Raw genomic sequence first — 12,234 nt, forward strand, 5'->3', positions numbered from 1 at the left:
GTCACTAGTTACCACAAACACAAAGTCATACATCGGTTTATTTCTACACTATCTTCTTAAAATCAGATTTTAAGGCTAACCGTAACCACACTGCAAACTGTAAATTAAGACCAAAAAGCTATATTTTGGGGGTTTGCGTGAATTTGTACGATATAACCTGTTTTGACTTTGTGGCTGTGGTAACTAGCGACAACCGAATACTGCCTTCCTGTCATGTCTAGAAGGTATACGCAGATATGAGACAGATATTTTACCAGATGTATAAATGTGAAGTATCCGTTTTGGCGTTTCCTCTCTTGTGAGAGGAAGCACAATGGCCGGCAGTGGGAGAAGATGGATTTTGGCTTACATTCTGCTCATTTTCTCATCGATGAAACAATTGGTCTCAGTAATTTTCTGTTCCCAAAACTAACATCTGTTACGGACAAAGTTGTGATGTTTAGAAGGAGTGGAAGGGCGAATTTAGTTATTTTTCACGCTCACTTCAAAGTAGGCGTTCCCTGACGGAAATATGTAAACACATGCTAGAACGCGCTGATAGGCTCTCGCTAACTCGTGCTTGTTCTGCCCACAATGATTAATTTGCTCTCATTGGAAACGACAGGCTGTGGTCTTTCTTGGGTTAGTTATTTAAAAACTTTGGTATACAGTTTGGAGAAAAAAATGGGGGGCATTTTAGCAAACACTTTGCCTAACCTTAATCTAACAATGTCCTGACCTGCTACGTTAATTATCCAAATCTTCTGCGTACTTTCTAACTTGCTACGAAAAGTCAATTTTGACAAAAACAGTATCCCTTCTAGCCAAATCCTTGCCTTCCCGCGTCTGGGACAACTACTCTCATTGTTAAACGGAGACACGGCCGTCTCAGTATTTCTGACGACTAGCTTCCCGTTGCTGGCAGTTGATAGCTAGCTTGGTTATTATTGTATGCAAATTAGTCTTGAGGGCAAAATGGCTACATCTTACAACATGTACCAGTCAGAAACAACATCGATTATGGCCGTTGTTGTCGAGGCGGCAATTACAGAAATTAACAAACTTTGGCCAAACTCTTACGCTAACGTTAGCAATCCGGAGAGAGAGGTGAGCTAAAGTTACGTCAATATAATGGTGACTACGCGTAACGTTAACTATCGAGTTTATCCAACGTTGGTTTTTAACCACATGATAATATTATGTAACTATGGCTAAATTAGGTAGCTTCCTGCAATTTGCTTATCTAGCAGGCTAACGTTACTAGCTAGCTATCTTAGCCTTCGGCTAAGCTTGTTAGCTAACGTGAACTAGTTTGCTGATTTATTGGTTTCACATCTTCTTTGCTGTAGCAGCGTATAGCTTAGCTAGTTACTTAGGTAACATGTTTTTCAATTTCTCTACACAGCTTTGCACAATTATGAATCTGATGATGGAGGAGGCTATTCGTAAAATCTGCCAACTATTCCTAGTGGCTTCCTCGAGTTTACAAAATGAGAATGTGAAACTGAAGACCAAGGTCGCGCAGATGACCCAGTTGTTTGAAAACAATACACAGCCTGGTAAAAGTATGCTTATTTTAACGCTCATGTACAAATATTGATATTGCCATAAGGGTTGGGTCAGTGCAATCCGGAATCCATGGCACGTACACCCCTTAACAATTTTAATGTCCAACTTCATTGGGTTTAGGAAGTCCCGAGGAACTGGATCGCATGGACCACCATATATTAGTAGACTTATTTGACCAACTAAATTAGACTAGTGTCCAGCTTGTCTATTTCTACATCAAGATGCCTCATGCAACAGAATCAGGAGATCTATAGGCTCTGGCGCAATGGGGCGTTCTGTATTGAGCGATTTCAGTGCCAACAACAGAAACTAATATGAATTCAATATTTTTAATGTGTAAATCATAAATTGAATCATTGACTTCATGAATTGAACATGTTTTTCATGATTTGAAACTGAAATCAATGACTACAAGACAACTTATTTTTAATTTTATAATTAGCTTGGAAATGTGTAAAGCCCGCTTAATTTATAGTTTTGTGTGTGTATATATTCATATTCCTTTTATCTTTAGGTCCTGCAAAGGTTTGCTGTAAAACCACAGAGATGTCTTCATTGGAGAAGGACTCTTCTTTGGGAGACACAGATGATCTGAATACAGACTTCTCCCCAAGAGACACTGAATCCAACTTTGAGCATATGAGAGCTGCTCTGCCTGAGGGCAATGAGAGAGAAAGCCAGAAAAACAGCAATACTACTAAAGGGACACGATCCAAAGAAACCAAACACTTCAAGTGTGATATTTGTGAGAAGACCTTTAGCCGGAACAAACGGCTGGTACAACACAAGCTAACTCACACAAGACCCTTCAAGTGTGATGTTTGTGACAAGACCTTCAGCATGGAAGGGTCACTGGAAGCTCACACGCTAACTCACACAAGACCCTTCAAGTGTGATGTTTGTGACAAGACCTTCAGCCGGAACCGCTTGCTGGTACGTCACAAGCTACTTCACACAGGAGAGAGGCCATTCGCTTGTGGTCAATGTGGCAAAACATTCAGAATGTCCAAGCAGCTCGAACATCACATGTTGCGTCACAGAGACAAAACGCTCAGTTGCAAAGTCTGTGGAAATACATTCTCTACCAAAAAAGATCTGAAACGACATCAGCTTGTTCATGCAGTGGAGAGACCGTTCAAGTGCCTGACTTGTGACAAGGGTTTCACATCAAGGAAACTGCTTATCGAGCACGAGAGAATCCACACCGGTGAAAAACCATACAGCTGTTCTGTATGTGGAAAGAGTTACACGCAGAGTGGTGGCCTGAGTTATCATATGCGAACACATACAGGTGAACGTCCACATTCATGCTCAGAGTGTGGTAAGCGCTTTATGACTAAATCCAGCCTTGAAAGACACAAGGTAATCCATACCGGGCAGAAGCCATTTACATGTGAGACCTGTGGAGCTGCTTTCGGCCATAAAGGAAACCTTGTGAGACACCAAGTGCTTCACACAGGGGAGAGACCATACAAATGTAAATTGTGTGGGACAAGCTACCTTCAGTCCACCCTCTTAAAAGCTCACATGCATCGTCATGGGGCAACCAAACCATTTATGTGTGACCTATGTGGGAAGACTTTTATGTACAATTTTCTAATGAGACGACACCATCTAAAATGGCACACAGCTGAAGGAGAAAAGCAGAAAGAACAAGAGAGAAAAGAGAGAACCGCCAAGAGACCGGGAACCTCAACAAAGCCATTCAGTTGCGACATATGTTTGAACGGCTTCAGCTCCATGCTAACTCTGAAAAACCATCAACGAATTCACACAGGACTAAAGCAATATTCTTGTTCCATTTGTGGAAAGACCTTTGCCTATAAAAATACTTTTGACTATCACATGAGACTTCACAGTGGGGTGAAGCCCTACGCTTGTAAATACTGTGAAAAGAAATTTGTTCTTAAGCAAGCTCTAGAAGGACATGAGCGAACCCATACAGGTGAAAAGCCCTTCAAATGCAGTTATTGTGATAAGACTTTCTCAGTCGGCACCAATCTCAAAAGGCATGAGCGAGTCCACACGGGAGAGAAGCCATTCAAATGTGACGTCTGCGGGAGAGGTTTCGGCCAAGCCAACAACGTCAAAGCCCACATGCAAGTCCACACCGGAGTTAGGCCTTATTATTGCAAGAGATGTGGAAAGGGCTTTTCTGACATAAGACACTACAAAAACCATAGCTGTAATGGTGTGGCAGCAACACATGATCGGTCTCGTAAATCTTCAGACCGCTCTTTCAGAAATAAGAAAGGAGGTGAAGACAGTAGTGCTTGCCTTAATGCTGCTGTAATGTAGACTCAGTGATATAATCTTGATCATTCACAGTGGGGCAACTTCCTGCTTTCAGACATCAGGAACAACATGGATGTATTCAGCAGGGTTAAAAGTTCTGGGGTGAGTTTGAAGAAAGCCTTGTAGGAAATGAGATGCAGGCTGCCATAATGCTTGGAAACTTTATGGTCAATGTTCATTCTCATGGAGACATTGTTTATTTCTGACAGTGTGCCGAATTGGTTCCAATATATTATTTTTTCTATTGTGTAAATCATAAAAAATGTAAATCGTGTGAAAGTATCAAGCTAGGTATTCACCTTTTGTCCGTCAGCTACATAGGACCACTGGGTGAGTTATTCAGGTGACTAATTGGGCAGGAATTTAAGGAATTCTTGTTTTTATACTTTATGTAAAAAATGATTTGCATTTACACGGAGGCCAGTGTATTAGGTACACCCATCTAGTACCGGGTCAACCCCCTTTTTTGGTGCCAGAACAGCCTGAATTCTCCGGGTCATTGAAACATTGCTCAATTGGTATCAAGGGACCTAACGTGTGCTCGGAAAACAGTCCCCACACTGTTACCACCAGCCTGTACCGTTGACACCTGGCAGGATGGCGCCATGCTTACGCCAAATCCTGACTACCAACAGCATGACGGAACAAGAACTGTCATTCGTCCCACCAGGCAATGTTTTTCCACTCCTCAGTTGTCCAGTGTTGGTGATCGTGTGCCCATTGGAGCCACTTATTTTACACTGCTCAAAAAAATAAAGGGAACACTTAAACAACACAATGTAACTCCAAGTCAATCACACTTCTGTGAAATCAAACTGTCCACTTAGGAAGCAACACTGATTGACAATAAATTTCACATGCTGTTGTGCAAATGGAATAGACAAAAGGTGGAAATTATAGGCAATTAGCAAGACACCCCCCAAAACAGGAGTGATTCTGCAGGTAGTGACCACAGACCACTTCTCAGTTCCTATGCTTCCTGGCTGATGTTTTGGTCACTTTTGAATGCTGGCGGTGCTCTCACTCTAGTGGTAGCATGAGACGGAGTCTACAACCCACACAAGTGGCTCAGGTAGTGCAGTTCATCCAGGATTGCACATCAATGCGAACTGCGGCAAAAAGGTTTGCTGTGTCTGTCAGCGTAGTGTCCAGAGCATGCAGGCGCTACCAGGAGACAGGTCAGTACATCAGGAGACGTGGAGGAGGCCGTAGGAGGGCAACAACCCAGCAGCAGGACCGGTACCTCCGCCTTTATGCAAGGAGGTGCACTGCCCGAGCCCTGCAAAATGACCTCCAGCAGGCCACAAATGTGCATGTGTCTGCTCAAACGGTCAGAAACAGACTCCATGAGGGTGGTATGAGGGCCCGACGTCCACAGGTGGGGGTTGTGCTTACAGCCCAACACCGTGCAGGACGTTTCGCGTTTGCCAGAGAACACCAAGATTGGCAAATTCGCCACTGGCGCCCTGTGCTCTTCACAGATGAAAGCAGGTTCACACTGAGCACATGTGACAGACGTGACAGAGTCTGGAGACGCCGTGGAGAACGTTCTGCTGCCTGCAACATCCTCCAGCATGACCGGTTTGGCGATGGGTCAGTCATGGTGTGGGGTGGCATTTCTTTGTGGGGCCGCACAGCCCTCCATGTGCTCGCCAGAGGTAGCCTGACTGCCATTAGGTACCGAGATGAGATCCTCAGACCCCTTGTGAGACCATATGCTGACACATGCACATTTGTGGCCTGCTGGAGGTCATTTTGCAGGACTCTGGCAGTGCACCTCCTTGCACAAAGGCGGAGGTACCGGTCCTGCTGCTGGGTTGTTGCCCTCCTACGGCCTCCTCCACGTCTCCTGATGTACTGGCCTGTCTCCTGGTAGCGCCTGCATGCTCTGGACACTACGCTGACAGACACAGCAAACCTTCTTGCCACAGCTCGCATTAATGTGCCATCCTGGATGAGCTGCACTCCCTGAGCCACTTGTGTAGGTTGTAGACTCCGTCTCATGCTACCACTAGAGTGAGAGCACCGCCAGCATTCAAAAGTGACCAAAACATCAGCCAGGAAGCATAGGAACTGAGTGGTCTGTGGTCACCACCTGCAGAATCACTCCTGTTTTGGGGGGTGTCTTGCTAATTGCCTATAATTTCCACCTTTGGTCTATTCCATTTGCACAACAACATGTGAAATTTATTGTCAATCAGTGTTGCTTCCTAAGTGGACAGTTTGATTTCACAGAAGTGTGATTGACTTGGAGTTACATTGTGTTGTTTAAGTGTTCCCTTTATTTTTTTGAGCAGTGTATTTGTCTGATAGGAGTGGAACCTGGTGTGGTAGTCTGCAGCGATAACCCATCTGTGACAAAGACCGTGGAGTTGTGCGTTCCAAGATGCCGTCCTACACAACACTGTTGTACTGCGTCGTTATTAATGGATATCTTAGGCTAATTAATTTATGGTTCAACAATTGAGAGAGTGGGAACTCAAAACATTAACTAGATCACTAACTCTAAATACAATACCCACTGCTAGTAGCGATGTATTCATCCAACAGCAAATGTATTTGCTAAAATAAAAAACTTTGCAGTTGTATGCTACTACCCATGAGCAGCCTACAACTGTCCTCAAAATGGCCAGTGTGCATATCTCAAAGCCGTATTAAATATATTGGTTGAAAAATTGTTGCTATTGAGTTGAGAAATAAAATGTATACCTACAGAAAGCTGAGGACCACCTCTTCAAATGGGACAAGGAGACAAAGCTTCCTAAAAATAGGAAGTTTTGAGGGAGGTGACGATGTAAATTGCTCTTTCCATGTTTATAGGCACTTTTTTTTTTTTTTTTTTACTTTTTTTTTTTATACAACGATGATCTTGGCTGTGTAACTGATGACAGAGTTGGAGCAAGTCTCTTTGCTGATGTCGCATTTGACTTTGAATGAGAGTTTGTGTGGCCTCTGCTCAGCCTATCAGAAAACCTTGGTAGAGGGGCTGGCTGTTGCCCACTGATCAGCCAAAGGCTCATTATAGATTAGTATAACAGGCCCATGGGTGCTGGCCATGTCATCTTTTAACAAATGTGTCAACGTCAACCGGCCTACCCAACAAATTGCCCAGCCCATCTGGCATTTGCCAGAATTGTCAGGTGGCCAATCAGCCCCTGGCACTGGTGGAGTTGCTTCCTGTACCATTATGAGGTGTTTCCTTTGTATTCTCTGACTAATTGCCAATTGACAGGGAATCCCAGCGGAATAAATGGAATGCATCATACCACACAATTAATTATAGTAGACATGAGTCACTTTAAATCAAGAGTAGGATATATGGCACAAGCTTGACGATAAACCTGAAAATACTGATTCAATTCTAATAAAATACTATAGTATTGTTTAGAAAGAAATGCACTGTAACATTGCCATCTAGGGCCTACAAGGTATTCAGTGGCCTGTTTCTCCACCTATTGCTGAATCTCCATCACTACAGATGGGCATGAGCAGAAAGCACAGCAACATCCAAAATATTATTTCCATTGCTCCTATAATTTAGAAATTGTCATGTTAGACCGCAAATGTATTTTGTATTTTACCCCCTTTTTCTCCCCAATATTGATATTCTCATCACTGTAACTCCCCAATGGGCTCGGGAGGCGAAGGTCGAGTCATGCGTCCACTGAAACATGACCAGCCAAACCGCGCTTCTTAACACTCGCCCGCTTATCCCGGAAGCCAGCCGCACCTATGTGTCGGAGGAAACACCATTCACCTGACGACCAAGGTCAGGCTGCCACGAGTCACTAGAGCGCAATGAGCCAAGTAAAACACCCCCAGCCCGGACGACGCTGGGCCTATTGTGCACCGCCAAATGGGAATCCCGATCATGGCCAGCAATGATACAGCCCAGGATCGAACCAGGGTCTGTAGTGACGCCTCTAGCACTTTGATGCAGTCCCTTAGACTGCTGCACCACTCGGGAGCCTCAGGTCACAAATGTAACCGTGCAGCTAACCCAACGTTGCAGGCGTAAAATAAACTCCTCAAACTAGATCCCCCCCTACATACTGGTCCAGACAAGAAATTCTGTTGCGAGAGGTTCTCTTCTGAACTGTTCAACCAATCCAGTAAATGTGGAGGAGGAGTTAAGATGGAGTCTCGCCTGTACTGTCTGTTGTTTCTTTCCAAAAGCGGAAGTTCAGTCACATGCCCTCTATCCATTTATAATGAATTAATATCTATGATATTAATTAGTGCACATAAAGATGTATGTAATTCATCTCTATTGAACAAATCTGGAAATTCTGGATTCCTATTTTGACAGTAACATATTCCAACTATAATCTAACTGTCAACCCAAAATTCATGAACATCACTGGATTAGGTTGCACAAAAATATATTGAATCATGTATTCCAGCTTGGACTTGTTAGATGAAACTACTTATTTATTGATCACCTCAGTAGTCTTATGTGTCATACTTCTTAATAAAGCACTATGTTGGCCAAATCATGGGCTGGTTCCACCAGCTGACATCAGGGGGAAATGTTAGTCTGGAGCTTTGTAACACTTAGGGTTCTATTTTCGGCTGGCGCTGTGGTGGTGCTATTGTCAAACGTACGTTAGTTTGCAAGTTCGTAATGTAATAACTGGCGCACTGGCATTTTCCAGCCCTAATGCCAGGTTTAACAATTTACCGGTCTAACATCAGCTCGCTTGAGGTGGGAGGGGTGGCAATATTTGAGGTGTGGCCTTAAAAACAAGCGCATAAGTGACCATTCCATGCAGTGCTAATGGGAAGTTAAGGCAAAAAGCAGGTCTTAACGGTAACACAGTTAATGGCATGGATTTTGAGAGCAGAAGCGTAGCCTATCCAGCCATGGCACACAATGCCCATGGAAGGAAAGTTGTGCTGGTGAATCTCGTATTTAGAAACATTTACAACAACAACAACAACAACAAAAAAATTGGTTTCCCCCATTTTTTGTTTAATTTGCTACATTTTTTAAAAATGAAGTAACATTCAAATTGGACACAATACATAAGCCCATAAATACACAACTTGAAGCAACCACATATTTAGCCATGGAGCAGTGAGTGAGACAGACAGAACAACATGGAGGCCAACGAAATGGCTAGAGCAGAGGATCAGTTATAGTGGTGAGTTGCATCTCCAGACAGAGGAACAGTTATAGTGGTGAGTTGCATCTCCAGACAGAGGAACAGTTGTAGTGGTGAGTTGCATCTCCAGACAGAGGAACAGTTATAGCTGTGTATCTCTAGTGTTTTTACATAATGTATTTTTTATCATGAGCAAGATAAAAAAGAGGAGGACCATGTCTCACCAGTCAATGGTACAGAAATGGTTCAGAAACGCTCTACTGTAACTGTTGTGTCAACAGTACTGCCTGTGTAAGTAGGGTGTGTAGGTTGGGGGTGGGGGGGTTGTCAGCGCATGCAGTGATGTGGGCTGGTGTGTATTTTCTTTTCCCAGTCTGCCCCTGACCAGTGCTGTAGGTAAGACTTACTAATCATCTCAGACTCCCTCCATGCATACTGATCCTGTTGTGTCTCATGTATGTTTAGGCACCACTGTGTAAGCCAGACATAGATATGAGTGAAAGAGGCTAAAGCTGGTGGTCTCATTCACAGGGAGCTTTGATGAGACACAAGAAATGCACGAAGTGTGCTGTTGCTCGTCTTCCTCGTGACGTGCTTCATCCTCAGTCTGCTGGTGGACGTTGGGTTCTTTGTGGTCAAGTTGAGGAGGGCTCGCATCCCCTGGAAAAAAGAAGGGTAACAAGAAACCAGCACACTAGGATCATCTCATGACTACCTGTTTGCTTACTTTTCCTATTTTTGTTCATCTCCCGTCCTCAACTGAAATTTCACTCCTGTTGGTTTACCTTTTATTTGAATAACTTGATATTAGTTGAGTTCAACTAAGTTCATATAAAAAAAAAATGTTTTTTTAAAGAACACAAACCAGCATAATGTTCAGTCCTCAGGGACTGGAGTTGTTCAAAACATTAAGAACACCTTCCAATCAATTACATTTATTTATAAAGCCTGTCTCAAAGACCCAAACTAATATTGAGTTGTAATGCCAAGAAACTGGGTTCGATTCCCGGGACCAACCATATGTAAAATGTATTCACGCATGACTGTAAGTTGCTTTGGATAAGTGTCTGCTAAATTGTATGTATTATATTTTACAAAAACATTTGTAGCATGGCACAACCTCTTTCCCTCTTAGGTGCATAGTCAATAATGGACCTGATCTCAATTTCCCCCAAAATGCTGTGCTGTAAGATGACACACACTCTAAAGTGCAATCATGCACAGCAAAACACGTTGGTAGGGCCTTTTAAAATCCGTTTTTTTTGTCTACTTCCATTACATAAAAATAACAAAATTGTATTTTCGTTGTTCACAATGCTTAAACCACAATTGTTGAAAATTATATGTTTTATGTAGTTATCCTTTAATTCAGTGAGCATGCCCTGCACTGTTGTTTGGTTAGCGGGTTTCTGTAGTGCAGTAAGCGCACATGTGATGTGATTCGGCCGCCATTGGAATATGGGAGTAAAATGCCAGCCACACTACAATACTTTTACTGGAGCACCCAGAATCGTTCTTGCTCTAAGCCAATATCTATTCCATATACAGTGATTCGCATTAGGGACATTTATTTGACCTTGGAACATGTTTTAAAACCCAAGTTTAATGCAAATGTCACTTAAATATGAACAAATATGAATCATTGTTAATGTTTAACAATCATTTTTAATATATCATGAATGGTTATTGACACTTTTCTACAATTACGTGGGGGGCTTTTATTTTGAACATTTTCGAAATTCCTTGACCCGGAAGTATTTTATTGTGTTGCTGACGAGACTCTAATCATGTGATGAGTTCAAAAATCAAATGCCCACTTCTGCTGTCACTGGACAGCGAAAAACAAGTTAACCTTTATTTATTGTAATTTAAATTAGTTTGTAAGGGTTAAGTGTTGGTTTAGATTACATACTGTAGCAACCTTAATCCAAATAATTTCGATAGGTTCACATCAATTACCAGCTAGCAGAAATTTAGCTAGTTAGCAGGTTCAGCTAAATACAAATCCCCCAAGATACAGCCACGTCTCATAGGCACGTCATGAGATTAGTAAATGACAGACAAATATAATAATACGAATTGAATGGAGTTCCCCATCTTCCCATTTACAGTTTCTGGCACAGCACAGAAATGCCCTTATCCAGATGGTGTGACAAAGGCATTTCCTAACAGCTAACTCTTTTTGTTAAGAGGCAATAACAATTCATCCACCAGCTCAGTGACAAGCTACACTATTCACAGCCCTGTGTAATGTTCAATGTAATTGCATTGCAGGCTTTTTGAAACTTCATGAATTTGTATTGTTTTAAAAATGGACAAATAAAAGGAAATAAGTAAATAAGAATTTGTTTTTAACTGACCTGCCTAGCTAATGTAACGACCCTGGGCAGAGTCGTTACAGTATGGTTTAAACATGTCTTTAATGTTTATTTGTTATTTTCTGTTAAGGAATTATCACTGTGTTAATACCTTTGTGTTTACATCATTAAGCCTTTATGTATGTGTTATGAATGACCAAAGGTGTTTGACTTTATAGTAAATACAGTGTCATGTGATATAGAGTCTATATGTATTCGTTATGAAAGACCGAAGGTGTCTCACTTCAAACTAAGTAGTACAGGACACTACATGAAGTGCCAATAAATAAGCTATTCATGTAATGCTGATTTAAGGTTCTCTCATGATCCACAGGTTACTGTAGGTTGTGAGAGGTATTTAAATGAGTTGATGGACCTGAAAAGCTTGTGTGTGTGTGTGTGTGTGTGTGTGTGTGTGTGTGTGTGTGTGTGTGTGTGTGTGTGTGTGTGTGTGTGTGTGTGTCAGAGCCAAGATGATTTGGAGTAGTCCAATCTGAGACTACCGCACCAGGTATTCCTCCTCTGTTCCCATGCTGGAGACCAGGCCTCGATTACAACCTGTTAGACTGGTTCCAATATTTTATGGCTCATCTTTTAGCGGGGGAGTGGGTGAATGAGTCAACCTGATTGGGCCCAGCACCGCGTGATAGGGCTCGTTTTTGTTGTGTGCGTGTTTGTGTACTGAGGAACAAGTAACTTGATTTCAGAAGACACTGTCAATTTCTTTAGGTTCGGGGCTTTCATCAAGGTAAGTATTTCTTTATGTAACGTTGTCCCCAGGCTATTGCATACACAAGCCTGGGATATCAACCATTCAAAGTTGGCCTTAGTGGGAGTGACCATAGAATTCTATAGGAGTGACCTTACTGAGTAAAGTATTTGTCATAGTCACTAAACACAGTCAAAAAGTCATAATTATGGCTAAACCA

General features: G+C 42.4%; 1 protein-coding gene across 4 annotated transcripts; it reads left to right on the plus strand.

Annotated features, from left to right (window-relative positions):
- The first annotated feature begins 269 nt into the window (after positions 1–269).
- Positions 270–5,072, plus strand: LOC129818964 (zinc finger protein 345-like). Of its 4 annotated transcripts, none has more exons than XM_055875359.1 (3): positions 270–382; positions 1,385–1,544; positions 2,063–5,072. In XM_055875359.1, the coding sequence occupies exons 1-3, from the start codon at positions 314–316 to the stop codon at positions 3,844–3,846; spliced, it is 2,013 nt and encodes a 670-aa protein (XP_055731334.1). In that variant the 5' UTR covers positions 270–313; the 3' UTR covers positions 3,847–5,072. The 4 variants fall into 4 exon arrangements, with proteins under 4 accessions (XP_055731334.1, XP_055731335.1, XP_055731332.1 ...); XM_055875360.1 differs by lacking the exon at positions 270–382 and adding an exon at positions 461–621; XM_055875357.1 differs by lacking the exon at positions 270–382 and adding an exon at positions 661–1,086.
- Positions 5,073–12,234: the final 7,162 nt, after the last annotated feature.

The sequence above is a fragment of the Salvelinus fontinalis genome, chromosome 21 (assembly GCF_029448725.1).
Source record: "Salvelinus fontinalis isolate EN_2023a chromosome 21, ASM2944872v1, whole genome shotgun sequence".
NCBI classification, from domain to species: Eukaryota; Metazoa; Chordata; class Actinopteri; order Salmoniformes; family Salmonidae; genus Salvelinus; species Salvelinus fontinalis.

Coding starts and splice junctions, on each gene's coding strand:
- LOC129818964 (XM_055875357.1), top strand. CDS start 931: ATGCAAATTAGTCTTGAGGGCAAAATGGCTACATCTTACAACATGTAC. Junction 1,087..1,384: donor TTAGCAATCCGGAGAGAGAG/GTGAGCTAAAGT, acceptor TTCTCTACACAG/CTTTGCACAATTATGAATCT. Junction 1,545..2,062: donor CAATACACAGCCTGGTAAAA/GTATGCTTATTT, acceptor TTTTATCTTTAG/GTCCTGCAAAGGTTTGCTGT.